At 53.3% G+C, this 26271-nt stretch overlaps 1 protein-coding gene across 22 annotated transcripts in view; it reads right to left on the minus strand.

The window, feature by feature from the left end:
• Window positions 1-26271, minus strand: part of ARHGAP39 (Rho GTPase activating protein 39) — a 73343-nt gene that overhangs the window by 28088 nt on the left and 18984 nt on the right. For 19 of the 22 annotated variants that reach the window (XR_009536518.1, XR_009536516.1, XR_009536519.1 and 16 more), the window contains exons 2-4: window positions 13623-14048; window positions 10413-10575; window positions 4280-4714 (exon numbers count right to left, since the gene is read on the minus strand). Coding sequence is in view for 15 of the 22 variants with exons in the window: in XM_060128351.1 (XP_059984334.1) it covers window positions 4280-4714; window positions 10413-10492 (515 nt within the window). In the remaining 7 variants the exon portion in view is untranslated. Of the gene's footprint in view, window positions 1-3763; window positions 4042-4279; window positions 4715-10412; window positions 10576-13622; window positions 14049-26271 lie in introns of those variants that run through there. The other 3 variants (XM_060128344.1, XM_060128345.1, XM_060128354.1) reach the window with 2 other exon arrangements.

The following is a 26271-nucleotide window of genomic DNA, read 5'->3' on the forward strand; positions in this document are numbered from 1 at the left end:
CCGGTCACTCACCCCAAACGCTCCCACCCGGGCCCCGGGCACAGAGGAGGAGGTGCAGGGCTGCCCCGGGCTGCAGGGTGCACACAGCTTAAGAGCAGTGTCCTGCGGCGGGAGCATAGCCCACAGCCCCCCGTGCACAGGAACACGCTGGGCAGTGGACACACGCATGGAGCAGTTCAGGGACGATGCAGGAAGAAGGATGACAGGAAGAGCCTGGGCCTGGAGGATACGAGGATGGTAAACCACATCCTCTCGCCGTATCAGGGATCCCCAGGAAGCACCCCCGCAACCATCCCGCCAGACCAAGGACAGGTGATGGAATGGGTGAAGCATGACCCTAACCCTACAGGTTACTGATGAGAAACACACCTAAAGCGCATGGGAAAGGACTGCCGTTCAGAGGCAAATACTAACCACGGAGAAACTGGCCGACGTCAGTTCCAAAGCACACTTCAGGCAAAAAACATCAGCAGGTAGACAACGTAACGACAAAGGAAAAACGCATCAGGACACCTAACTGCAAATCCATATGCAGCCGGCCCACAGCTTCCACACACAGGCAGCAGCAATGCGAGACAGGAAGGAGGGACAGACCAGTTCCACCGTGTGGGGAGACTTTACCTCTCAGAATCGATACATCAGGTAGACAAAAAATTAGTAAGAAACTCAATTGACACAATTAACAGATTTGACCTAACAAACACACAGAGAACTCTGGACCTAACAGAGAACAGAAATTTTTGAAGTAGTCCTGAAATCATTTATAAAAATTCAGGATTTAGGCTACAAAGCAAGTCTCAAAAAAAAAAAATCATGCTTTCTGGCCAAAATGAAATTAAGTTCACAATCAAGAACAAGAATGGAGAGTAACCTACAGTTTTGGAAATTAAGACATTTCTAAATTACAAACGAGTCAAAAAAGCAATCATAATTAAAAGTAGAAAATATTTAAAATTGAACAATGAAAATCCTACATACCAAGAGTTGTGTAATAAAACTAAAGTAGTATGCTGAGGGAAGCATGACTTCAAAAGTCCATTTCAGAAGAAACAGTGAAAATAGATGAGTTAAGTTTCCAACAATAAGTTAGTAAAAGACTGAGAAAAAAATGTCCAATAAATAGAAGAGCAGTGACACAAAAGAGGCTCTTGAGAGCCGGAGCGGGTTCTCTGAGAAGACTGAGCACGTGGAAATCCTCCAGGAACCGGCACAAGGCACGGCAGCAGGAGCGAAGGGCCTGTGTGGACAAACGTCCACGAAGGAAGGGGCAGCACCAGGGCAGCCTATGCCAACGTGTCTGTGACTTAGATCAGCAGGCCTCCATAAAATAGGATTTCAGACAGTAAATGCCTGAACATTCCTGCAAGCAGTAAAGAACAGAAACCAGTAGTTAAAACTCCATCCACACAGGTCACAGGCCTGGCTGGTGAGCAAGTGCTCTTTGCCAGACACTCTAGCAACAGACAACGTTTCAGAGGAAACACTCCCACTGTTGATAAAAAGCCAGGACACACAGAACAAGGAGAAAAGTATAGGCCATTTTCACTTATCAACATGGAAAAAAATCCTAAATAAAATATTCGCAACCTGAATCTATTTTAAAAATTACACAGAGTATCCCAGGAGCACATGAGAGAGACGACTGTTTAAAAATGCTGATTGTAGTAGTGCCTGGGGCCGCTGAAGCCAGCACCACAAAGTGGGCATCTTAGAAGAACAGACATTCACTCTCTCACGGTCCTGGAGGCTGGAAGCCCAGGATCAAGGTGCCAACAGGGCCGGCTCCTCCTGGATGCTTGGAGGGAGTCTGTTCAGGCCCCCATCCAGCTTCCGGTGGGGCCAGCCATCCTTGGCGTCTCTCGGCTTGCGGCCACAGGGCTCCAGCCTCTGGCTCGGCCGTCAGGGTACTGTCCTGTGCATCTCTGTCTTCTTGCAAGGATGCCAGTCCTGCGGGACTAGGGCCCTGCCCACTCCAGGGTGGCCCCATCTCAGCTTAGCTAATGATGTCTGCAGCAGCCCTGTTTCTCCATAAGGCCACATTCACAGGTGCTGAGAATTAGGACTTCAGCATATCTCTTGGGGGACAAAATTCAACCCACAATAGACTAAGAAAATGTACTGGATGAGGTTCCACATCCATTCATGCTAAAAAGCCTAATGATAGAGAGGGACGCCGCTGCCTGAGGCCAGCGTCACGCAGCCCGAGGCCAGCGTCACAGCGCTACACGGACAGCAGGCCAGCAGCCTGAGCGCAGGGACAAGCCCTCCCTGGTTCATCCTCACTGTGAAAGTGCTGGCCAGCTTGGGACAGCTGGCCAGTGTCACAGGCAACCCAGGAGACAGACGGTGAGCACTACTGAAACTAACGAGAGTGCAGCAAAAGTGTAAAAACAGGACTGACAAATAAAAATTCTCGTCTGTGTACCAGTAACGATCATATGACTTTATATGGTACCTAAAAATAAACCTTAAAAACATATGCAAGTCCTTTGTGGAAAAAAGTGTAAAATGCACCACCTTCATCTATGGGATAAGGTGACATAATCAAGGTGCCTACTCCCCACAAATCCAACACAATTCGAATCCATGTCCGAACAGGGCTTCCTGTGGGAACCCGATCCCAAGCCGCCCCATGATCCGAGTCACCACACTGCACCCAGGACGCTTTTGGAAAGAAGACGCTCCCACCCACAGATAGCGGGCGTGGGTGCTGGACACGTTGGTCAACAGAATCCTAAAGAGTCCAGTCCCTTCACCTGACTGCAAGGATGAGCCGGCACCCACCACAACCCAAGGCAAACGGGAGGGTATCTGAGCCCAAAGGCTGTCAGATCTGCAGGGCGGGAGGAAGCAGCCCGCCTGAGCTCCATGAGGACACCAGAAGGGCGGAAGGCTGCTTTTAAAACTCAGCCGTTGGCTTCCTCCTTGGGGCTCATCCCGGGCTCTGGCTCCTGAGGACAGCTCCCAAACAGCCTGTCAGCCCGCTCAGGCCACCTGCCCCAGGCCTCAGGCTCTGGCCCGAGCCCAGTGTGTGTCCAGCACCCACGCTGACCTGCCCCCACGCGTGTCCGGCTCCCCGTGCTGTACGGGAGCAGCACGGTCAGTCTCGAGTCCCAGCACGTCCGCCTCTGCCGTCTGCCCCCTGCACCCTTGGCACACGACGCCACCGTCCCTGGCCTGGCACGTCATTCTCCAAGAAGCAAATGGACCCACCGTGTAAGTCGGCTTTCGACTGCTTTGTGATTTCCACCGTCCCCAAGTGAAGCCCAGCCTGCCCAGCCCCCTTCCCGCCACCCTGTCCCCGCCCAGCCTCCAATGCCAGATCCTCCCTGGCTTCTTTCTGGTAACTTCCAGCCTGTTTGTTTTCTCCAGGGCACGTGTCATCCGGCCATTCCTTCTGGACTTGGTCCCTTGAGAGCTGGGCCCTGGGGTTGACCCTGGGGCCTGGGACAGGGTCTGCTGAGTGCCAGCTCTGGGGGACGGGCACTCGGGGTTCAGCCTCTGGGGGACGGGCACTCGGGGTTCAGCCTCTGGGGGACGGGCACTCGGGGTTCAGCCTCTGGGGGACGGGCACTCGGGGTTCAGCCTCTGGGGGACGGGCACTCGGGGTTCAGCCTCTGGGGGACGGGCACTCGGGGTTCAGCCTCTGGGGGACGGGCACTTGGGGTGGGCCACAAGAGCTGGGGGGAGATGTCCAGATGTGCGAGGCCAGCAGGAGGTGGAAGCCCTCACTGTTCTCCAGTCCAGGAGGGCAAACAGTCACCTCTGCACACAGCCACGGCGGCCGCTGGAGAGGGCAGACACTTCCTGGGCTCCGCCTCGCTGCCGACCACCTCAGTCCTTCCTTTGTAAAACGGGGGTGACCCCCTCACCTCCCTCCCAGGATGCTGGCGAGATCTGTCAAGCCTGGGCAGGGGTGCTCGGTGCCAGGTGGTACGGATCCCCACGGATCTGCGTCCCGAGACCAACAGGCTGGTCTGCCTGGGGAAGGCACCCCTCCTCACGCGTACTCTGCGGGGCGGCTCTGGGGTCCCGAAGCCACGCTCGCACATCCCCCCGCGGAAAGAACCAAGCAATTTCACAAGTGGCCAAGTAACCTCCAGCCCCCGGCAACAGGTCCGGAGAGCAGAGCAGAGCAGCCCTCGCTGCCTGCCGGGCTCCGCCCCCAGCGGGGGCAGGGGAGCGCGGCCCTTCCTCCCTGCACAGGGTCCCACCCCCAGGAGGCAGGCTGCTGCGGCCCCCGCGGCCCCTGCACCCCCCGCGTCCGGCCCGGCCTCACCTGCCGCTCTCCTCCTTCACCGCCCCGAGCACGGCCTGCCGGCTGGCTCGCCCCAGACTCTCCTGCACCTTGTCGCCGGCATCCAGCTCGGGCTCCAGGGACGAGCTGGTGCTGCCGTCGTGGCTGACGCTGCTGCCCCTCCCAGGGCTGTTCTCAGCCGAGGCTCTGGGGGAGTCGGTGTTCTGCTTCAGGGTCTGCAGCTTGGCCAGGGGGATGATGTCGCAGTCCTGCGGCCGGTGCCACACCGTGCGCTGGGTGGTGGCGTTGTAGTAGTAGAAGCGTGACGTGTTGGGGTCGAAGAGCTCCCACCACTGGTTCTCGCTGGTGCGCTTGATGCGCACGCCGGCCGGCGGGTCCCACACGCACTCGCCCGTGACCAGGTTGGCGTACATGCGCTCGCGCGTGCGCGGCTCGATGATCTCCACCCACTCCAGCCTGGGGAGAGGGGCAGCAGCGTTAGGGTGCGAATATCCTGCCCATCGGGCCACCCGCCCTGCGTCCCGTGTCTGCAGAATGGCTCATCCAGCACCAGACCCGTCCTCGTATCTGCCTGCCTCAAAAGCAAGAAATCTTGTCACTTATAAAACCAACGCATACCTAAATTCCACTCACTTCTGATTTTCTACACGCTCATTAGAGCCCAGCCCTGGGAGTGCTGGGGGTCTTCCAACTGGCCCCTCTCTGCTGGCCCCACATTAGGGATGCCTTGGGTTCTGGCCCCCTGTCCTCAGAGGGCCCGGACCACGTGCACTGCCCACACTCCTCCCAGCCAGGTGCCAGGTCCCTACAGGATGCCCTGGCGGCTCTTAGCAGCAGCCACTGCAGGCCACCAGCACCCGTCCACCTGCAGCAGAAGCGGACTCCACCGTTACTGTGATGCCCCAGTCAAAAGCGGAGATGGTTCCCCCCAGAGGCCCCCCGAGCACCCCCCACCCCAAGGAGAGGGCTTCCATCCACGTAAGGCCTTTTTGTTTTTTAAGAGTGTAAATTAAAGCTATTCAGAACAAGGCAATTATGATGCCGATGTGTTTGATTATCAGGGTGTGCTCCAGCTGACAAGGAGCATTTTTTATTCTGCTTCCAAGTTTCAACAAACAACAATCTTAAATGCCATGCACTGCTCTGCAGTGTGGATGCACCGTGTCCACTGTTCCTGGACTCTGTGATGGGCCTGGTCCTCACCACCACTGGGATGGTCAGGAGCTTCCAGGGCTTCGGAGAGAAGGGGAGGCACCCTGCTCCTTGCCCTCTGCTGAAGGCCCAGTGTTTCACTTGGGAGCCCGGGTGGGCTTTGGCAGAGGGCTGAGGGGGCAGCCCTTCTCTGAGGACCTCATCCTTCTCTGAGGACCTCATTCCTACTCTTTGAGGCCAGAAGTGCTCGGGGTGGGGAGGAGAGAAGGCACAGTCCTGCGGGCGATGAGCCCTGATCGCTTAGGATGCGCGCGCGCGCGCCCACACACACACACACACACACACACACACACACACACCTGCCCCGCAGCAGCCCTGCAGGCTCTAGGGCCTCCTTCTGGGTCCACAGTCATTTCTGGAAGCCGGCTGAGCCAAGGCAGGCTAGCATAGTGGGCAGGGCACAGCAGCTGAATGGTGTGGAGCCACAGAGAGGGCAGGAGATGAGGAGGGAGCAGGAAAGAGGGAGAGCCCTGAGGATCCTCAGGGCTGGAGGAGGAAGTGCGAAGTGGGCCCAGCCTGTGGGGCTTGGCTACGTCTGAGCGGCCTCCCCCCACCCTGGTCATCCAGCCAGCGAGCCCCCTCTCTCTCCGAGCTGCAGCCCTCCCGTCTCCCTCTACCTGCGGTCACACTGGGCAGCTCTCAGTGGGGGAGGGCACTGGGGCTCCGTGCTTGCCCATGTGGGACCGCTGCCTAACCTGCCATCCTGTAGCGGGAGGAGCAGGGCTGGGTGGGCATCCTGGGATCAGACGGCTCAAGGGACAGAGGCCGTGAGGCGGTGTCCTAGACGTAGAGGACAGGAGGCAGACCTCGCGGCACTGAGTGGACCAGCCCCTGCCCTGCTTCTCTGCCTGGTGGGAGTGTGTGGCCCTCTCACACCCTCCTGTCTTCTCGCCCCCTCCTGCCTGGATCCCCACGGCCGCCAGCTGGCCATTGTCCACACAGAAGACAGGGCAAACTTCTAACTTTGGGAACTGGGTACTTTTAACCAGGAAGCTGCGGCCGCCTGCACTGCCCTAGGATGGAAGGCACCGCCAGCGCAGCTCAGCGGGCACCCTGCATTCAGCCAGAGGATACGGGTGCCACCAGGCTTGGAAGCTGGCGGGCACTGCCCGAGGGCGCCCCCCACCCAGGGACGAAGGCGCCTGGAGACCAGGCCAGGAGCTGGGGGTCTTGCTCCCGTGAGGAAGGAAGCCCTGAGGTTCCGAGATTGCCCTCAGCTGACCGCCTGCTCGCCCCTTGGGCCGCGGCATGGGATCGGCTGGGACAAAAGGCAGACGCTACCCAAGGAAGGGCTGACCCAGCAGAGATGCTCAGACAGCACTGGACTGAACACTCTGAGCCCCACGGAAGCGATAACAATTCTTATTTTTGCTCTAAATACGTTTTCAAATGAATTTAATGGCGATAATTCTCTCTGAATAAAGAAAAGCATCTGTTCCCTTTTCAGCGCATCCCTGTGTGCACGTGGGCAGGACCCCGCCTTTTCAGAAGAACGTTCTGGGTGCTCCCTACGGCACTGAACCAAGTCCCCCGGGGACCCAGGGGGCAGAGAATGTGCTGGAACCTGGAGCCTGGGGAGGGCCGGGAGCGAGCGGGGCCCGAGCAGACCCCATGGCAGGGAGGGGAGGGCAGACCTCGTCCCCGAGGTCGGTGCTGTCCACACCCAGCACCCGGTCAGTGGGGGCTGCAGAGCCTAAGGATGCTTGGTCCCCGGGCGCGTGATGGAGGAACGGTGCTGAAACCACTCTGGGGCTTCCCTGCCAGTAGGAAGGGTCGGGACCTGTGGGTGACAGACTGATCACAGTGACCCACCCACACCATCGATGGAGTTCGAGGGAGATTTATATGGCGACGATGTCTAACATGAATTGGGTAGGAAAGGATGAGCCATTTGGGGAAAGAGCCGGAAGATTCAAGATGACAGTGGTTTCCTGGGTGTGACGCCGGCCACGGCCTCTCCCCGTGGGCCGGGCAGGCTGCGGGGACGACCTGCCTCTTTCCTCCAAGTCCTGGAGATGTTTGCTCGCAGACAATGACCTGTTCAAATACTTACTTCCGGGGAGAGCCTCACGAGTGCCAAGTATGTCCCAGGCAATCTGCCAGGTGAAAGGGAGGCGAGTGTGACCAAGCACAGCCCCTGCAGTGGGGATCCTGCAACAGGAGAGGCAGGACCGTTCACCAGGGAAGGGGCAGCCTCTCCAGCAAACGGTGCTGGAAGCTGAGGTCTCTGGGCAGGAGGGCCCCTAGCTCACGCCACACACAGGAAGCTCACGCCTAGCAGTGACTAAGAACCCAGAGGCACTAAAAAAAGATCAGTAAATTGGAAAGTAAAAGAGATTTGGTTTCTCTGGACACATTTGGTGAGAATATTAAATATTTGCAAAATTACAGATAAAAGGTTCATATACTTAATACATAAATTTGAACAAGAAGAAAACAAATATACTATAGGAAAATGGGCGAAAGATAAGAACAGACAATTCTTAAAGTAAATAACATATGTGAAATGTCCCACTTCACCTGGCATCAGACATAAAACCCACGCCACACTGAGGCCCCCAGCCCCCGGGCACCACATCCAGGCCCGAGCCTTGTCCTGGGGGAGGCTGTGGGCAGACAGGGGCAGCGTGCAGGGCCCCACGGAGGGCACGTGAGGGCACGACATCTCCAGCCCAGCAACCCCTACCCCAATCTCCCCGAAGACACACCGCCAAGAAAACAAAATGACACAAGGACCAGGCGCTCACCGCAGCATCACTCCTAAGTGCACGCTAACTGGAAACACCTACACTGAACACGGGGCTGGTGGGCCACCACACCCAGGAGGCTGCAAAGGGGGCCACCTCTGGGGCCCGAGGTCCAGGGCACCCTTCCAAACAGACATAGGAGATAAACCAGAAAACCTCCTGCAAGAGGTAGGTGGGGGCACGGAGAAGGTCTGGGGGGGCCCTTCTCTGAATATAAATACCTTTTGAATAGTTTTGTCCTTTGAAAGCATGTTAAGGGTCTACATGTTTAAAAAACAAAATTAGGGACTTCCCTGGCAGTCCAGGGGTTAAGACTCGGCGCTTGCACTGCCGGGGGCCGAGGTTCAATCCCTGGTTGGGGAACTAAGATCCCATAAGCCGAGTGGGCACGGCCAAAAACACCAAACCAAACCAAACCAAAACAAAATTAAATCAATAAGAATGGAAAGGGAGAGGAAAAAACCTCAAACTGAAACAAATGGACGCAACTGTATTTCGATGAACATCACAACCACAAGAGGGAGAAGCAAGCTAACCCCGTGTGAGCACAGGACCAGACCCCAACCCTGCTGCTGGGGGAAGGGTGCGTGTGGGCGTGAACTAAGTCCTGGACGTTTTTCTAGTATGTGTATGTACACACACACACACACACACACACAGACACACACACAACTCTGTAGCAGAATGGGCAAGCGACTTTGAAACCATCTTGGACACACTGTCAGTTGAACAAACGAGTCATTGCACTGCGGCTCTTGGAAACAGGGCTCTCCTGGAGGAGGCGCAGGACGGTGGTACGGGAGGCGGCAAGAAAACGCCTCAGAAAAGGGCCGGCCGCGACCGGAGATGTCCACGCAAACTCAGCGCTTCTAGCCCTTCTGCTTAAAGGGTCAAGAAACACACACGTCGCAGGAGCCACGAGCACACGCGCTGGTCCTTAGACCCTCGTCTTCCCTTGGGGAACGGGGCCCCTCAGAGAAACAGCTGACGGGGGGTGGGGGGAGGCAGCCCAGGATGCACCTGGAGCCCAGGGAAGCCACCAGGAATCACCAGGGCCAGCCTGGAGGAGTCTCACCAGCCCACCTGGTACAGCAGAGCACCAAGTCATGAAGTGCAGGATGAACGGCAAACCACGGAAAGCAGAACGGAATTTGTGATTCCACACTGAGAGGGATCCACAAGTGAACACAGCGATGGGGAGGAGGGGCTCTTGCTCCCGAGGGACAGGGGGCACAGGCCGGCCGGCGTGGACCGGGTGCCGTGGCTGGGAAGGCATCCAGCTCTGCACCCATCCCAGGAAGGCCCAGGTCGAGGAAGAAACGGTGGAAGCCCCGAAACTGGCGAGGAGCACGGCAGTGAGGCAAACAGCCACTGTCCCGAGAGCAGGTGGGCAGCAGGTGGCCGTGAACCTGCAGAAGGACACACTCTGCTCAGAAATCATCGGAAAAACCAACCCGAGTGCTCCATCTTAACAAGGGTGGCTTCCCTGAAAAAGTGTCTATGTCGCAAAAGGCAGAGGAAGGAAGTGGAAATCTTCCAGGTTACAAAACACAAAGGAGACGTGCAGCAGACTCGGGGTAAGCGGCGCTGGAGGGGCCGGAAATGCCACGAAGGACGGCAAGGAGCCAGCGGCCAAAGACGGACCAGGCGGTACAGGAGGCGGGTGCTTCCCATCGCACAGATTTACGCATGGCGCCTCCTGTCCCGGGAGATGTGAGCAAACACGGGGCTGGATGTGCGTGTCCCCCCAGATGACTCAGAACAGTGCTGTTTGTGGAAGGAGCAGCGGCCGCATGGCGGCACAGAGCATGAATCTGGGTAAGGGGACCTGATGCTCAGAGCACTCTTCCTGTTCGTGCAACTTGTGGAATTATTCCCAAACAAAGCCATAAATTAGAAAAACGCAAGTGATCATCTGTGGCCGCCTGCCTCGGTGTGGATGCCCAGAGGGCGCCTAAGGGGCTGGGCCCAGCTGAGGGCTGGCAGGGTGTCCACTGCCTGAGGAGAAGCCCTCCCTGCTCTGCAGCCCGTTGGCGACAGGAGGTGGGGCTCCCCGGGGAAGCCAGATTCAGAAGGCAGCACACAGCTCCTCGTGGAGGAGAGTGGGGCCAGGCCGCGTAAGCAGGCAGGACAGCACTGACAAGCCGAGGAGAAGCCTCCTGCTTCGCTGGCCCCCGGTAAGTCAGCCTCCTTACCTCGTGCTAGATCCTGAAAGCCGAGGCTCCTGCAGGCCAGCATGATGGCTCTCGCATTCGTAGTCCTGCGTCTGGGACATCGCAGCCTTTTCCTGAGGACCCAGGTGGACGGATGTCAGCAGGTCAGTGGGATGCCCTCAGCAGCAGTCGGGAAGGCACCGCCCTGAGAGCAGAAGCCACATTATCACGCCTTTGGGTATTTGGCGAAACAGTAACTCCCAGCCTGGCCCCTCATGGCCCAGGTCGCCGGCGAGAATGAGGCACACTCCTGCCTGAGCTGGTTTCTGAGCTTCCCGCGCCCGACCCAGAACCCCAGCCGGGATCCGGCCCCTGCCCAGCCCCCGCGGAGGGCATCCAGACCCCCTCGCCAGCTGGCCCTAGGCAAGCTGCCTGCCCCCTCTGAGAGCAGTGTTCTTGCCTGGTAAACAGGGACGGCACTACCCACCTGGCGCTACCGTGTCCACAAGCGAGAGGCACATGGCACGCCCTGGACTGGGCAACACTCAAGGGTGACCTATGCACACGCAAAGCCCCCAGATTTAGGACAGAGGGGGCTGTTCAAAAACGGTGCTGCATTGACACGATTTACACATGGGAAACAATGAACCTTGACCCCTACCTCATCCAATACATTAAACTCAATTCTAGGTAAACCGATGCTCTGAACATTAAAAGTAAGACAGTAAGACTTTGAGAAAAAATGTAGAAGAAAATCTTTGTGGTTTTAGAGTAGGTGCACATCATCAGACACAAAAAGTCACTAACCACAAAAGAAACATTAACAAATTGGACTATAATATTAGGAACCTCTGCTTATAAATTTTTACCATTATGAATATTACTCAGCCATAAAAAAGAATGAAATAATGCCATCTGCAGCAACATGGATGGACCTAGAGGTTTTCATACTAAGCGAAGTAAGTCAGAAAGAGAAAGACGAATACCATATGATATTACTTGTATGTAGAATCTAAAATACGACACAAATGAACTTATTTACGAAACAGAAACAGACTCACAGACATAGAGAACAGACTTGTGTTGGCAAAGGGGGTGGGGTGGGGGAGGGAAGGACTGGGAGTTTGGGATGAGCAGATGCAAACTAGTATATGATGAATGGACAAACAACAAGGTCCTACTGTAGAGCACAGGGAACTATATTCAATATCCTGTGCTAAACCATAACGGAAAAGAATATGAAAAAGAATATATATATATGTATAACTGAATCACTTTGCTGTACAGTAGAAATTAACACAACACTGTAAATCAACTATACTTCGATAATTTTTTTTTTTTTTTTTTTTTTTTTTTGCGGTACACGGGCCTCTCACTGCTGTGGCCTCTCCCGTTGCGGAGCACAGGCTCCGGACGCGCAGGCTCAGCGGCCATGGCTCACGGGCCCAGCCGCTCCGTGGCATGTGGGATCCTCCCAGCGGGGCACGAACCCGTGTCCCCTGCATCGGCAGGCGGACTCTCAACCACTGCGCCACCAGGGAAGACGAATAAAATTTTTAAAAATAAATTTTTTCCATTACAAGAAAAAAGACAAATCCAGGGTAGGAGATATTTGATGCATAGAATATGTATAATACATTACATAAATGTGTGTACATGATCTGATCTGACAAAGGACTATTTCCAGAACATATAAAAGATTCCTAGAAATAAATAAGAAAGAACCACAATCAATAGAAAAAAGGACAAAAGACTTGAAAGCACTCTTAACAACAACAAAAATCTAAATGACTAATAAACACACAGAAGTGTGCTCCACCTCATTAGTCATCGGGAAATGCTAATTAAAAGCATAATGGGACACTAGCATGCCCACCAGAATGGCTAGCATGGAAAAGTAAACCTACCCCACGCTGGCCAGAGTGTGGAGGCTCACCGGCTGCAGGGCGCAGGTTAACACCCTCCAACCGGGTTGGCAGCACTTCCTAGGCTGCACGTACCCCGAGGCCCTGTCATCCAGGGCTGCCGGGGCCAGCAGAGGCCACATGGCCGCTCACCAAGGCCTGCACATGGCATTCCCAGCAGCCGCAACGGGAAACTGCCACATGTCCATCACAGCAGAAACGGCACACGGGAGTTGCCCCCCACAACCTGGGTGTGGCTCCGGGGGCGTGAGAGACAGGAGCCTGACACACTGGAGTCACCAGCACAATCCCCTTACGTATGTTCAGGCACACGAGCCTCTGTGGGCGCATCAGAAGCAGCCGCCTCTATGCCGGGTAGTGACAGGTGGGCCCAAGGGGCAGGGCCACCGTTGAGCATGTGTTGGTTTATAAAAGCTCTCAGAGGGACTTCCCTGGTGGTCCAGTGGTAAAGAATCCGCCTTCCAATGCAGGTGATGCAGGTTCGATTCCTGGTCAGAGAACTAAGATCCCACATGCCATGGGGCAACTAAGCTCGCACGCCTCAACTAGAGAGGCTGCATGCTGCAAACTACAGAGCCCACGCACTCTGGAACCCACGCGCCACAACTACAGAGCCCACATGCCCTGGAGCCCGCGTGCCACAACTAGAGAAAGGAAAAACCTGCACTCCACGACTAGAGAAGAGAGAAGCCTGTGCGCCGCAACGAAAGATCCCGCATGCCGCAACTAAGACCCGATAAATTAATTTAAAAAAAAAAAAGCTCTTGGAGTTCCATGCCATCGCTTTCACACCTTCTTGTACACAAGCCTCACTTCAGTAAAACGTCTGAAGAACTGCGGAGCAGCGGCAGCGCAGCAGGGGACACCTGCCCCTTGCTCCGTCCTCACCCCAGCTGCTCTCGGGACGAGGCCCTCTCTGGAAGAGGCCGGTCCACAGATCCTATCTGTGCTAATCAAGGCGGGGAGGAAGCAGGTTCAGGGCACGGGAACACAGCCAGCCAGGGGCCCAGGGGCAAGGGACGCTGCTGGCCAATCAGACACTTTCTCTAAGGCCCAGAAGGACTGTGATGCCCTGTGTCCCACCCGACTCCACTCAGTTCCTGGGCTGGAGAACAGGCTCCCAGCCGCCTCCTTCCTACCACTGGAATGTCCACACAACTACTAGGAATGCTTAAGACTGCCAGGAATGCCATTTTTAAAAAATGAAACAAGTCTTTCTAATTGTCTAACAGAAAATAGGTGACCTTCTTGTATGGCTTCAACATTAAAAAAAAAAAATTAAAACAGCACTGTTAGTGAAATTTTGGAAAAAGTAAAAGGTACCTACCATAACCTGAGAACAACTCAAATCAATGTCTTCAACCTGTGCACCTCCTTTCACTCATCTGCCATCCTTCCCGGCTGGTCCAGAGCAGCAAGGCTACCACCTCCAGTGCATCTGGCTGCCCTCCTCGTTTCAGTGCCAGCTAAGGCATCACCTCCTCCAGAAAGCCTTCTCCAATCTGGGACAGACACCTCATCTTGGTGACCCAAATGCCCTGGGTCTGAAATCAGGTAGTGTTGCCCTCCAACTTTGCTCTTCATTTTTGAAGTTGTTTTAATTATTCTAGGTCCTCTGCATTTCCATATGAATTTCAGAATCAGCTTCTCAGTTTCTCCAGAATAGGCTGCTATGATTTTGCTTGCAGTTGCATTGAATCTACCCATCAACATGAAGAAAACTTAACATCGTAACAATTCTGAGTCTTCAAATCTGTGAACAGGGCGTATCTCTCCATTAGTTACTACTTTCTCTCAGCAATGTTTTGTAGTTTTTTTTTTTTAGTGCAGAGATCTTGTACACATTTAGTCAAATTTACCTGTATTTCATATTTTGGACACTGACAAAATATAAAACAATTTCCAATTGTTCGTTACTAGTACAGAAGTATATCATTTGGTTGTGCATATTGGTAACCTTGCTAAACTCACTCATTAGCTCTAATTGTGCCCTCCCTTTCAAAAATTTCATTAGAATTTCTACATAGATGATCATGTCAATGGTGAACACAGACAATCTTACTTCTTCCTTTCCAATATGGATCGTTTTCTTTTCCTTCCTTCCCTGCCCTGGCTAGAACCTCCGCCAAGATGCTGACTAGGATGGGTAAGAGCAGACACAGTTGCCTCATTCCTGATCTCAGGGGAAGCAGCCAGCGTATCATTATTAAGTATGATGTTGGACTTCCCTGGTGGCGCAGTGATTAAGAATCCGCCTGCCAATGCAGAGGACACGGGTTCTAGCCCTGGTCCAGAAAGATCCCACATGCCGCGGAGCAGCTAAGCCCATGCGCCACAACTACTGAGCCTGTGCTCTAGAGCCCGTGTGCCCCAACTACTGAAGCCCGCACGCCTAGAGCCCGTGCTCCGCAACAAGAGAAGCCACCGCAATGAGAAGCCCGCACACAGCAACGAAGAGTAGCCCCCACTCGCTGCAACTAGAGAAAAGCCCATGCGCAGCAATGACGACCCAACGCAGCTAAAAATAAAACTTAATTAATTTATTTTAAAAAAAGTATGATGTTAACTGCAGATGTTTCATAAATGTCCTGTGTTGGGTTGAAGAAATTTCCTTGAATTCCTACTTTGCGGGGTTTTTTAAAAATCAGAAATGGATGTTGGATTTTGTAAATCGTTTTTACCATGTGTATTGAAATGATCACATGATTTTTCTTTTTTGGTTTCAGAATAGTTGAATTCCATTGATTAACTTTCTAATGTTAAACCAACCCTGTATTCCTTGGACAAATCCCAGTTGGTCAGGATATATTATCACTTTTATATATTGGTGTATCACGTATATATATTGTATATATTATATATTCTTAACAAAATAAAATTTTGTTAAGAATTTCTGCGTCTATGTTCATATGTACTTTATTCTTCTTGTGATGTCTGTCTGGTTTTGGTATCAAGATAATACTGGCAAAATAAAATGATTTGAGAAATATTCCCTCCTCTCAATTTTCTGGGAGAGTCTGTGCAGAATTGCTATTATTTCTTCCTCAAATGTTTGGTAGAATACACCAGTGAAGCTATCTGGGCATGCAGTTTTTTGAGTGAGCTTTCGTGGGTTTTGTCTTTCAACGAATTTGTCCCCTTCATATAAGCTGTTGAATTTATTGGCATAAAGTTCTTATAGCATTCCTGTATTATCTTTTTAAGATCAATAGAATCTGTAGTGATGCCATCTCTTTTGCTCCTGATATAGGTAATTTATGTCTTTTCACTCTTTTACCTAATCAGTTTGGTCAAAAGCTTGTCAATTTTACTGACCTTGTTTAAAAAAAGACAGTTTTTCACTTTATCAGTTTTCTCTATTATTTTTCTGCTTTGATTAATTTCCGCTTCGATCTGTTACTGCCTTTCTTTGCATTCTTTTGGATTTAATTTGCTCTTTTTCTAATTTAAGGTAGAAGTTGAGTTCAGTGATTTGCGACCTTTTAAAATTTTAATCCAATGTAGGCATCTAGTGTTATAAAATTTCCTTTAGAGGACAGCTATCACGATATCCCACAAATTTTGATATGCTATATTTTCATTTTCACCCAGTTCAAAAGCTGTCTCATTTCCCTTTTGATTTCTCCTTTGACTCGTGGATTATACAGAAGTATGTTATTTACTTTCCCAATAGCTGGTGATTTTCCAGATTTTTAAAAAAAATATTTATTTATTTGGTTGCGCTGGGTCTTAGTTGCAGCAGGCGGGCTCCTTAGTTGTGGCACACGAACTCTTAGTTGCGGCATGCATGTGGGATCTAGTTCCCTGACCAGGGATCGAACCAAGGCCCCCTACATTGGGAGCATGGAGTCTTATCCACTGTGCCACCAGGGAAGGCCCAGATATTTTTATAGTTTCTAATTTAGTACCGTTTTTGTCAAAAATGTTATGGTGCAGAAAAATGGTCTATCTTGGTAAATATTTCATATGCACTGGAAAAAACATGCTGTTGGGTGGAATGCTCTATATATGTCAATCACATCAACTTGGTTGACTGTGCCAACACTAATTTCCTGTCTACCTGTTCATCAGTTACTGAGGAAAGGGTACTGAGAGCTCCAACTACAATTGTGGCTTTGCTTATTTCTTTTTGCAGTTCTCTAAGTTTTTGCTTCACATGTTTCATAGCTCTGTTATTAAGTACATAAAAGGTATAGTATCTTCTTGAGGAATTAACCTCTTTGTCATTATGAAATATCTTTACCTGGTAGTTTTCTTTGCTCTGGAATGAGTACATTTGATATTATTACAGCAGGTCCAGCTTTCTTTCCATTAGCATTAGAATTGTATCTCTTTTGCCTTTCTTTTACTAACCTATTTGTCTCTTGATATTTCAAGTGGGTTTATTGGGTAAGCCAGCATATAATTGGGTCATGCTTTTTTATGCAATCTGACAATTTCTGTTGTTTAATTGGGGTGTTTAAACCATCTATATTTGTGATTGTTGACAAGGTTATGTTGAAATCTACCCTCGTTTCCTGTTTTTGATTTCTCCCATCTGTTCTTTGTTCCCCCTTTTCCTTCTTTTGAATTATTTTATGTGATTCCATTTTTCTGCCTTCTTTTGAATTATTTTATGTGATTCCATTTTATCTCCACTGTTGACTTGTCAGCTGTAGGTAATTCATTGTTTTGCTATTTTAGCAGCTGCTTCTGGGTTTGCAGCATCCATATTTAATTGATCATAGTCTGCCTTCAAGTGAAATTATATTTCTTCAAGCATATGAGTTTGCCATTTCTCCTGGATTTTGTGCCATTTTTGTCATACATTTTATTCTATTTATGTTACAATCCCCCAACTCTGCTAAACTGTTATTATTTTTAGTTAGATAATTGCGTTTTAAAGAGATGCCATTTAAAGAGAATTAAATAATAAGAAAGTGTCATATATTTAGTCATGTAGGTGCGTTTCCAGGACTCTCCATTCTTTCACATAGATCCAGATTTCCATCTGGTTTCATTTTCCTGCAGCCTGAAGAATTTCCTATAACATTTCTTGCTGTGAAGGTCTTTCAGCTTTTGTATGTTTGAAGTATCTTTATTTCACCTTCGTTTTAGAGATATTTGCCCCGGTGTCGGTTCCTAGGCTGACAGTTTTCATTCAGCACTCGCACACGGTGCTCCACTGTCTCCTCATTTGCATTGTTTCCAAAGAGAAATCTGCCATCGTCCGTATCTTTGTTCCTCTGTGTGTAATTATGTCTTTTTTTCTGGCTGCTTTTTTTTTTTTTTTTTTTTGTGGTACGCGGGCCTTTCACTGTTGTGGCCTCTCCCGTTGCGGAGCACAGGCTACAGACGCGCAGGCTCGGCGGCCATGGCTCACGGGCCCAGCCGCTCCGCGGCACGTGGCATCTTCCCGGACTGGGGCACGAACCCGTGTCCCCTGCATCGGCAGGCGGACTCTCAACCACTGCGCCACCAGGGAAGCCCTTTCTGGCTGCTTTTAAGACCTTTCTCTCCATCACTGACTTGGAGCAATTTGATTATGATGTGTCTGTGCATGTTCCTTGTGCTCAGAGTTTAAGATTGTTTGATCTAGGTTTATAGTTTTCATAAAACTTGGAGGCTTTTTGGCTATCATTTCTTCAAGTAGTTTTTCTGTCCCTCCCTCCCTCTTTGGGAACTCCAATTACACAAATCGCAGCCTCTGCCCACTGCCCCTCAGCTCAGTCAGGCTCGGTTTTTGCGTTGTTTACTTAGTACTTTTCCTCTCCTTGTTTTAGTTCGGATACTTCTTACTGCTTTGTCTTCACGTTCACTAATCTTTTCTTCTGCCACATCTAAGCTGCTGTTAATCCCATCCAGTGTGTTTTGCACTCAGACAGTTTAGTGTCAAACCTAGAAGTTTAGTTTGGATCTTTAGTTCAGTGTCTTTACTTCACCAGGTCTCTACTTAAAGTCTCGAATATTTCCTTGAGCTTTCTGAACATATGGAATGTAGCTATAATAACTGCTGTAATGACCTCGTCTGCTAAATCTAACATCTGAGTCAGTTTTGCATCCGTTTCAACTGAATTTTCACTGCCTAATGAGTTGTATTTTCCTGTTTCTTTCTATGCCTGGTAATTTTGATTGGCTGCCAGACACTGTGAATTTTACCCTTTTGTAAGCTGTATATTTTTGTATTCCTATAAATATTTTTGAGCTTTGTTTGGGGATACAGTTACTTGGAAACAGTGTGAAACTTTTGGTTCTTGTTTCTAAGATTGTTCAGGGGCGCAGAGCAGCATTTATTCCAGGGCTAGCTGTTCTCCACTCAGTAGCCTGCCCAGTGCGCTGTGAATTATGAAGGTTTTCAGTCTGCCTGAAGACAAGGCACTCTTCACAGCGTTGTGACAGCTCTGGGTACTGTTCCCCTTAATCCTTCTGAGTGACTCTTTCCCTGGCCTCTGGTGGTTTCCCCACACCCACACACTGATCAACACTCTGCTGGAAACTACGAGAGACCCTCTGCACATCTCCAAGTTCTCTCTGTTTGCGGCTCTCTGCTCTCTGGTGCTCTTGCCTGCAAACTCTAGTCCCCTTAGTTGCCCTGGACTCTAAGCTCCAGCTCCTTTATGGAGGGAATCTGCCAGGCTCTGCATCCTTACACCTCCCTGAATGCCGTAAGAGCTGCAGAAACCATCAGGCTCATCTTGTTTGATTCTCATCCCGTAAGCATCACTGTACTTTGTTGCCTCATACCCAAAGTTTAGAAAACCAAGGTTTCACAACTATTGCCCAGCTTTTTTTTTTTTGCAGTACATGGGCCTCTCACTGTCACGGCCTCTCCCGTTGCAGAGCACAGGCTCCAGACGCACAGGCTCAGCGGCCATGGCTCACGGGCCCAGCCGCTCCGCGGCATGTGGGATCCTCCCGGACCGGGGCACGAACCCGTGTCCCCTGCATCGGCAGGCGGACTCTCAACCACTGCGCCACCAGGGAAGCCGTCCAGCTTTTTATTAGTTTCGAGTGGGAGGGCTAATCTGATCCCTGTTACTCCATCTTGTGTGTAGGTGGATTGTAGTATAGTCACACACATAAGTCATTATAACTGTGATATGCCGTCTGTCTCCCCACTAGAGGGTGAGGGTAAGCTCCTTGAGGGCAGAGACGATGTTTGTTTTGTTATATCCTTGATACACAGTAACCAATCAAACATTTACTGAATAAACACACTCCTTAATCACCTGGAATTTATTTTGGCACACTGTACAATTAAGGACCTCAAATGTTTGTTCTGTTACATACTGTATGACTCCAAGTATTAAGACAGTTTGGACAAGGCAAAACTATATTGCTGGTAAAAAGATCATGGATGCCAGTGGTTCAGGAGGGAGGATGGTTGAATGGGGGAACACAGGGGATTTTCTACGGCGGCAAAACGGTTCTGTGTAATACTGCCATTGTGGATACCTGACGATATGCATTTCTCAAACCCAAAGAACTTTACAGCAAAATGAGTGAACCTCAATGTACACAAATTTAAAAGAAAATAATTCAGGAAGTCAGAAGTTCTCAGGATGGGGCTTCCCTGGTGGCGCAGTAGATAAGAATCTGCCTGCCAATGCAAGGGAACACAGGTTCAAGCCCTGGTCCGGGAAGATGCCACAAGCCGCAGAACAACTAAGCCTGTGCGCCACAACTACTGAGCCTGAGCTCTGGAGCCTGCAAGCCACAACTACTGAGCCCACGTGCCACAACTACTGAAGCCCGCGCACCTAGAGCCCGTGCTCCGCAACAAGAGAAGCCACCGCAATGAGAAGTCCGCGCACAGCAACGAAGTGTAGTCCCCGCTTGCCGCAACTAGAGAAAGCCCGCGCGCAGCAACGAAGACCCAATGCAGCCAAAAATAAATAAATTAAATAAATAAATAAATAAATAAAAAGATGATCCTGGAGGATCTCGTAGAGTCAGAAAGTAAGGAAGACAAGACAAAAACAAAACCCCACGATGAAGGGGTCTGCCAAAGGGACAATGGCGCTAAATAAAAGAGCTCCCAATGACCAAAGCTGGAACATTTTGAGGGAAAAAAAAAGTCATCCCATTATACTTTATAACTTTTACAAAGTATAAAAGGATATCCCTAAGTCCATACTGATATAAATAAATGACCAAATAAGGAAGTAAAATGGGGAGAAGAGACAAATATCCCCTGCAAACACCAATCTATGCAGACGCTCGGCCCTTACGGACCCTCCTCCCGCGGGTGCCCCAGCCCGGCCCGGCCCGGGGAGCTCCTGGAGGGCCCCCCTCACCCGCCTGTGCACAGCCCACCCCCCCAACCTGAGCAGAGGGCGGCGGTCCATGCTTTACAGAGGGTTCCGTTTGGGCACCAGGTCCTGGGCCGTGCTGCCCAGTTCTTCCCAAACATGACTCTCAAGGCGCAAAGCCAGCCCCTCCACCCCAGGGGGTCTCGTGCACCCCCTGGACGCCCCGCTGCCCGGCGCCTCGCAGCCCCTGACCATCGTCCAACTGTCTTCCGTCTGCTCCTCTCTGTGCCGCACGGCATGTTCTCTGCAAGCAGCTGTCCTGGGGACTTGCTCTCCCCGCTGTCTGCCATTACTCATGGGGCTCTCGCGTCTCTCACAGCCCTTGTCCCCCAGCTCCTTTCCCAGCTCTGCCAGTGCCCTCTCCCCGCATCCTGTCCCCCGGAGCCTCCTCCTCCTGTGCATAGCTGAGCTCCGCGCCTGCCCCCGGGGCTGCCTTCTCCTCCGTCCAGTGTCCACATGAGGGTCCCACGCTGGCTCCCGATCACTGCTCGTCTGTAAGTGAGGGCAGGGACGGGACGGAGCCGGGGAGCTCCCGCCAGCTGCTCGACTGCCGAGTTCCCTTACAGGCTCTGCTCTGGAAATGAGGTTCTGGTCTTAGGACAGGTTTTGGTTGCAAGTGACGGAAACCCAACTCAAACTTAAGACAGAGCAGTTGGCACCCGTGCCCAGTAGGGCTGCCCGGTTTCTAGGAAGCCCCGGGCCGCTCTCCCCTATACTCTCTGCTCAGGCTGGCTCTCTCAAGAGCCATACAGCGACACCCCCAAACACGGCCAGAAGTTTCTTCCCTCTGGCTCTAGCGAGTCTCCTGGCTTCTGAGTGAGCACTGGGACCTCAGCCTTGACGGGTGCTGTGCGGGGGCAGGTGGGAAGGCGGCTCCATGGGCATCCGAAGGCCCTCCTGCAAAAGCTCCTTCGGGTGACTGTCTGCCTGCCTGCCAGGGGACTCACTGGGAGGCCTCTTAGCCCCCACGGTACGGGGGACACGGCCCAAGGCGCTGCCAGAGGCCGGCATGTCCACAGGGAGTGCCGTTTCCCCTCTCTTCTTCCCCATCTCACCGCTTAAGAGTCTGGATCTTGTAGAAAATGCGGCTGGAGCACCTGGGCCCTCCTCCTTCGGCTCCTCTCTCACCGGACGCCCACCCACATCCGGTTTACCCCAAGGCCCACCCAAACCACAGACCCCATTCTGCCAAGTAAATGTCGCCAACGGTGCCCCAGAATCCTCTTTGTTGGGCGAAAACTCAGCCCCGCTCAAGGCTCTGGCTTTCGCTCCTCTTCCCTGTCTGGCCGACACCCTCCTCTGGCTGTGGCTGTTCCTTAGATTCACTGCAGATGAAATCCTGTTCCCTATTTTTCATTCTTTTTGTCCATTTCAGTGAGCTTCAGGGAGGAAAGAAGAACAAACAAGCCTCTACTCAGCCATCATTTCCAGAAGGCCTATGTTCCATTCTCCAGGCTGTTTTTAATACGTTTTCCAAGTTCTGAACAATGAGCCCATCTCAGTTTCATGTGGGCTGGCAGCACAAGGCCCCGCTCTCCCCGCTCAGCCAACAGGCCGGGCTGGCATTTCCGCCTCCACACCTCCCGCTGCAGCTGTTCTCACTGACCTCCACCACCCCCCAAAGGCACGGGCCACGCTGTTACGCTGAAAATCGTGGCCCAATCCGTCAGCAAGTCATGGAATCAACCCGTAGGTCAGAACCAGCTTTTCAGACCTTTCTGGAAAACGACGTCAGACCGCACCCCACACAGAAAGGACACTGCTGTTTGGAGTCAACTGGACGCAACGTAAAGTGAATCTCGGAGGCTGGAGCTGCCCTGCAAGCTCTCGGAAAGCTGCCACTCTGGGGACAGCACGTGGCTTCTGTCCGGCCTCGGGGTTGCATGACAGGCAATCAGGACACACAGACCCCTCTGCTCACCCGCGGTGTGCGTCCCCAAGCCCTCACCTTCTTGGGCCTTCCTCACCAACAAAACCGCACCGGAGCCCCCGCAGGACCGTTTAGAGAGAACAAAATCTCTATCACACGTTCACGAGCCAAGGTCAGGGACACAAGCTGGCCTGTGACAGGAACAGCCCAACACCAGCGAACTGTTCGGGTTCCCCAAACCTTCCAGGCGCACAGCGCCCTGGCGCCCAGAGGAGGACGGCGTGACAGGCCTGTCGTTCTGCACGACGCCAACGCCAGCCCTCCTGTCACCTCCAGCGCCCACGGGGCAGCCAGTCCCGCCCCCTCCAGGCTGAGCCCCCAGCCGCCTCGGCCCCAAAAGATGATGCGGGGGCTTTGGCGAGGGGGCGGGGGTGCAGGACAGAGACGGGGCCTCCACGAAGGAGGAGCAGCGGCGCTTCGAGGCAGAGGATGTTTCCTTATTACTCCAACCTCCTTGTGCCTTCTGCTCATTCCCACCCCAGCAGCCAGCCCTCTGCCCCGTGACGCAGCAGCACTCGCTGCAGTGACAGGCCTGCCTCCTTCAAAGGAAAGTCGGCGGAAGCGAGGACGCTTCTCACACTCACTCCAGGGGCCACGTGGCACCGCGCGCAGCCCCGCCCACCCCACCCCCGCCCAGGAGAAGACAGAGGGTCCCTGAGGAAAAGGAAACTCCTGAGAACGCTGTGGGACGGCTGAAAGCACAGAGAAGAGCGGCGACAGGCCGTCTGCCCAGGACTCGGGGGTTTCCTTCGCCCGGCGGGCGAAGGTGGCGCCGGGGCAGGTGGTCAGGCTTCCCGTGGCTCTGAGTGTGGAGACGCGGCCGCCTGGCGTTTCCCTGTGCTGCTCTTCCGCGCAGTGTCGCGCTTCGGGCCTTCCCCACTCACGGATCTGGGCCGCCCTCACCCTGTCCTGGCCGGCTCCCCAAAATGCTCCATGCACACCCCTCACCTGAAGGAGGTCTGCTCCCTTGAAAGTCACCGCAGGAGGGATACCCTCCCCACCAAGGCCCCTCAAAGGCCCCCGGCGCCCCACGCCCCCGTCGGTGAGCCGGGGGCCGGCTCCGCCCCGGCTGCCCTAGCTCAAGAGGACGAGGAGCCCCTGGACCCGGCACCTGGTCTCCGCAGCCCCGCCTCCTGAAGAGCACCTGGCGCAAGGGGAAGTAAAGACACCGAAAAACTCACAAACAGTTCACTGGGCTGTGACGACGGCTGCCCTTTGCCGGGTGCTGCCGAGCTCTCAGCAGCCGCACCGCCCACCGACCTCACCACGTGGTCGCTCGGCGCCCTTCCCCCGCTGCGCAGGCAGGTCGGCTTGTCCTTGTCACAGACCCGGGCCGGTGCTGAGGCCGGAGCTGCGTAGGGGCAGCTGGACCGGACCGCTGCTCGCTCCTCCCCGCCCCCACTGCAGGAACGCTCCGGTCACACGTGGGCGAGAAGGTTCTTGATTCCAACTTCCTACGCGAGTTCTGGAACAGAAACACTCTGTGCCGGCTCCTGATGGGGTCTGCTTGGAGCACGAGCCCCAGGAAGCTGCAACCTGCAGGCCGGGGGCCGAGGGGGACGCTCTGCCCGGTGCCGCCTGCGTGGAGCGGGGTGTGCGCCCCGCGAGCGAGTGAACACGTGTGAGCACGGCGCCCACCGCCCGCCGGAGCGACAGCCTGAGGCCTGATTGGGGCCCGGGACGCCCGCCTCCGTGCTGCACCCCACTCCCCCGGGGCGCTGAGACGGCAAGGGCAGGGAAGGGGCCACGGCAAGGGCAGGACATCCCAAGACCCCTGCAGCCCACAGCCACTGGCGGTACCCTTGGCGGGCAGGGCTGGGCACTGGGACACTGAACGGCACCCTCCACCCACTGGTGTGTCCAGACAGCCAGGAGCCGCCTCTAGGAGGCCGGCCAGCCCTGCCCTGCCCACCCCGGCCTGCTGTCCTCCCCACCTCCACGCAAGGTGGTAGGGGCCAGCCAACCTGCAAGACCTTGTGGTCCTGCCTGCCATGGCCTGAGTCGCTCCCATAAGCCGACTGCCTCCCTGAGGACCTCCCCGCCCCCAAGGCTGAAAGGCCAGCAGATATTTCTGGAATGCAAAGCTGGCCAATTCCCACCAGCAGACAGACCACGCAGCTGAACACAGCCCAGCAAAGAGGTGGCCCAGCCAGGAGGTGGAGCCCTTCTCAGGCAGCAGCGGAGGAGGGGGCTGCGTCCACAGGGTCAACGGTGAAACCCAGAGATGCTGACCCACAAGGAGTCCCAAGGTCGGCAAGGTCACGTCTCAGAAACAGGAGTAAAATGTGGTTTCCACCACAGAAGTAACAGCAACACCTCCCTCCCACGACCCAGCAAGCAAGGAGGAGGGAGCGGAGCAGGGGGGAGGGTGATGCGTGGTTCCCAGTCATTCTCATAGCTCTCAGGCCCGGGGGGTGGAGGCACTGGGTGACCACAGGCTTTGTCAGGACTCACCCCAAGTGTGCGACAAAATATTAACCGGACACAGAGGAAAGGAAAACAAAGTGGAAACCTTTTATCTATGTGACGGAAAACCATCAGGAAACATGGATCTGGGCCCCTGCACACCTGCAGGTGGTGCCGGCAGTCACAGTAACAGACCCCACGGGTCCCACAGGGCCCTGTGCAGAAGGCCTGGGGCAAGCCCTGCTGTCAGACAGCGTCTGAGGGGGCTTCGCCTTCCTGGGGGGGGCGGAGGGGGATGTCCCATCCAGTTCCTCGCTGAAGGTTCCAGAAAACCACTGATAAACATGAGGAACGTTTCATCAACTCAGACTGTCAGAGACTCCTTTCTGCCAAGTTCCAGTAGCAGAAGAGACGGTGCCTTCCTGGCAGGGCCAAGCCTGCCAGGCCACTGGGAGAGCTGGGACCCGTCATGCAGGGGACACGCCCCCCACCAACACACACACAGGAGGCTTGCCCCAGGACCTACTGGGAGTAAAGACTTCAGAGAACACTGCCATTTCTGCCACAATAATGAAACAGACAGCTTTGACCAACCCTCTTAAGAGAGAACAAACACACTATTATGACAGTTTTAAACTACTGAAAAAAATTTTTAACCCATTGATGAGATAGGAAGAAAGTTCGGAACCTCAGAGGGCAAAAGCTAAGTAAAATCGGCAACAGGGGAAATCAAGGCACCCCTCTGCTGTCTGCATCTGAGGGCCTGGCTGATCTTGAGCATTTGTACTGTTAGAAGAGGCAGGCGAGTGAACAGAAAGCCTTGGATGTGCCCAGGTGTGGACTCTCTCGGAGACACCCCCAAGGCTGAGGCCCCGAAGGCATCAGGTAAATGAGGGCCACTAGGAAACACAGCCCTCCCACCCTGAGGAAGCAGGAGCTGCAGGGGGAGAGGGAGAGGTCAGCCCACACCTGGGATGGAACTAAACAGACGCACAGTGTTCTAAGAGCACTGAATTGTTTGGAGGAGAGTAAAAATATCAATTAATTTAGATTTTGATAAATGAATTCTGTGTGTTAAAATATCCAGGGCAGCCACTATGGAAGCCAAGTGAATGAATTCCAATCTAGTTGAGGAGAGAAAAAGAAATAAAAAAAGATCAACCCAAAAGAAGTTAAGGGCTTCCCTGGTGGCGCAGTGGTTAAGAATCCACCTGCCAGTGCAGGGGACATGGGTTCGAGCCCTGGTCTGGGAAGATCCCACATGCCACGGAGCAACTAAGCCCATGCGCCACAACTACTGAGCCTGAGCTCTAGAGCCTGCGAGCCGCAACTACTGAGCCCGCGTGCCA

The sequence above is a fragment of the Lagenorhynchus albirostris genome, chromosome 17 (genome assembly GCF_949774975.1).
Source record: "Lagenorhynchus albirostris chromosome 17, mLagAlb1.1, whole genome shotgun sequence".
Taxonomy (NCBI): domain Eukaryota; kingdom Metazoa; phylum Chordata; class Mammalia; order Artiodactyla; family Delphinidae; genus Lagenorhynchus; species Lagenorhynchus albirostris.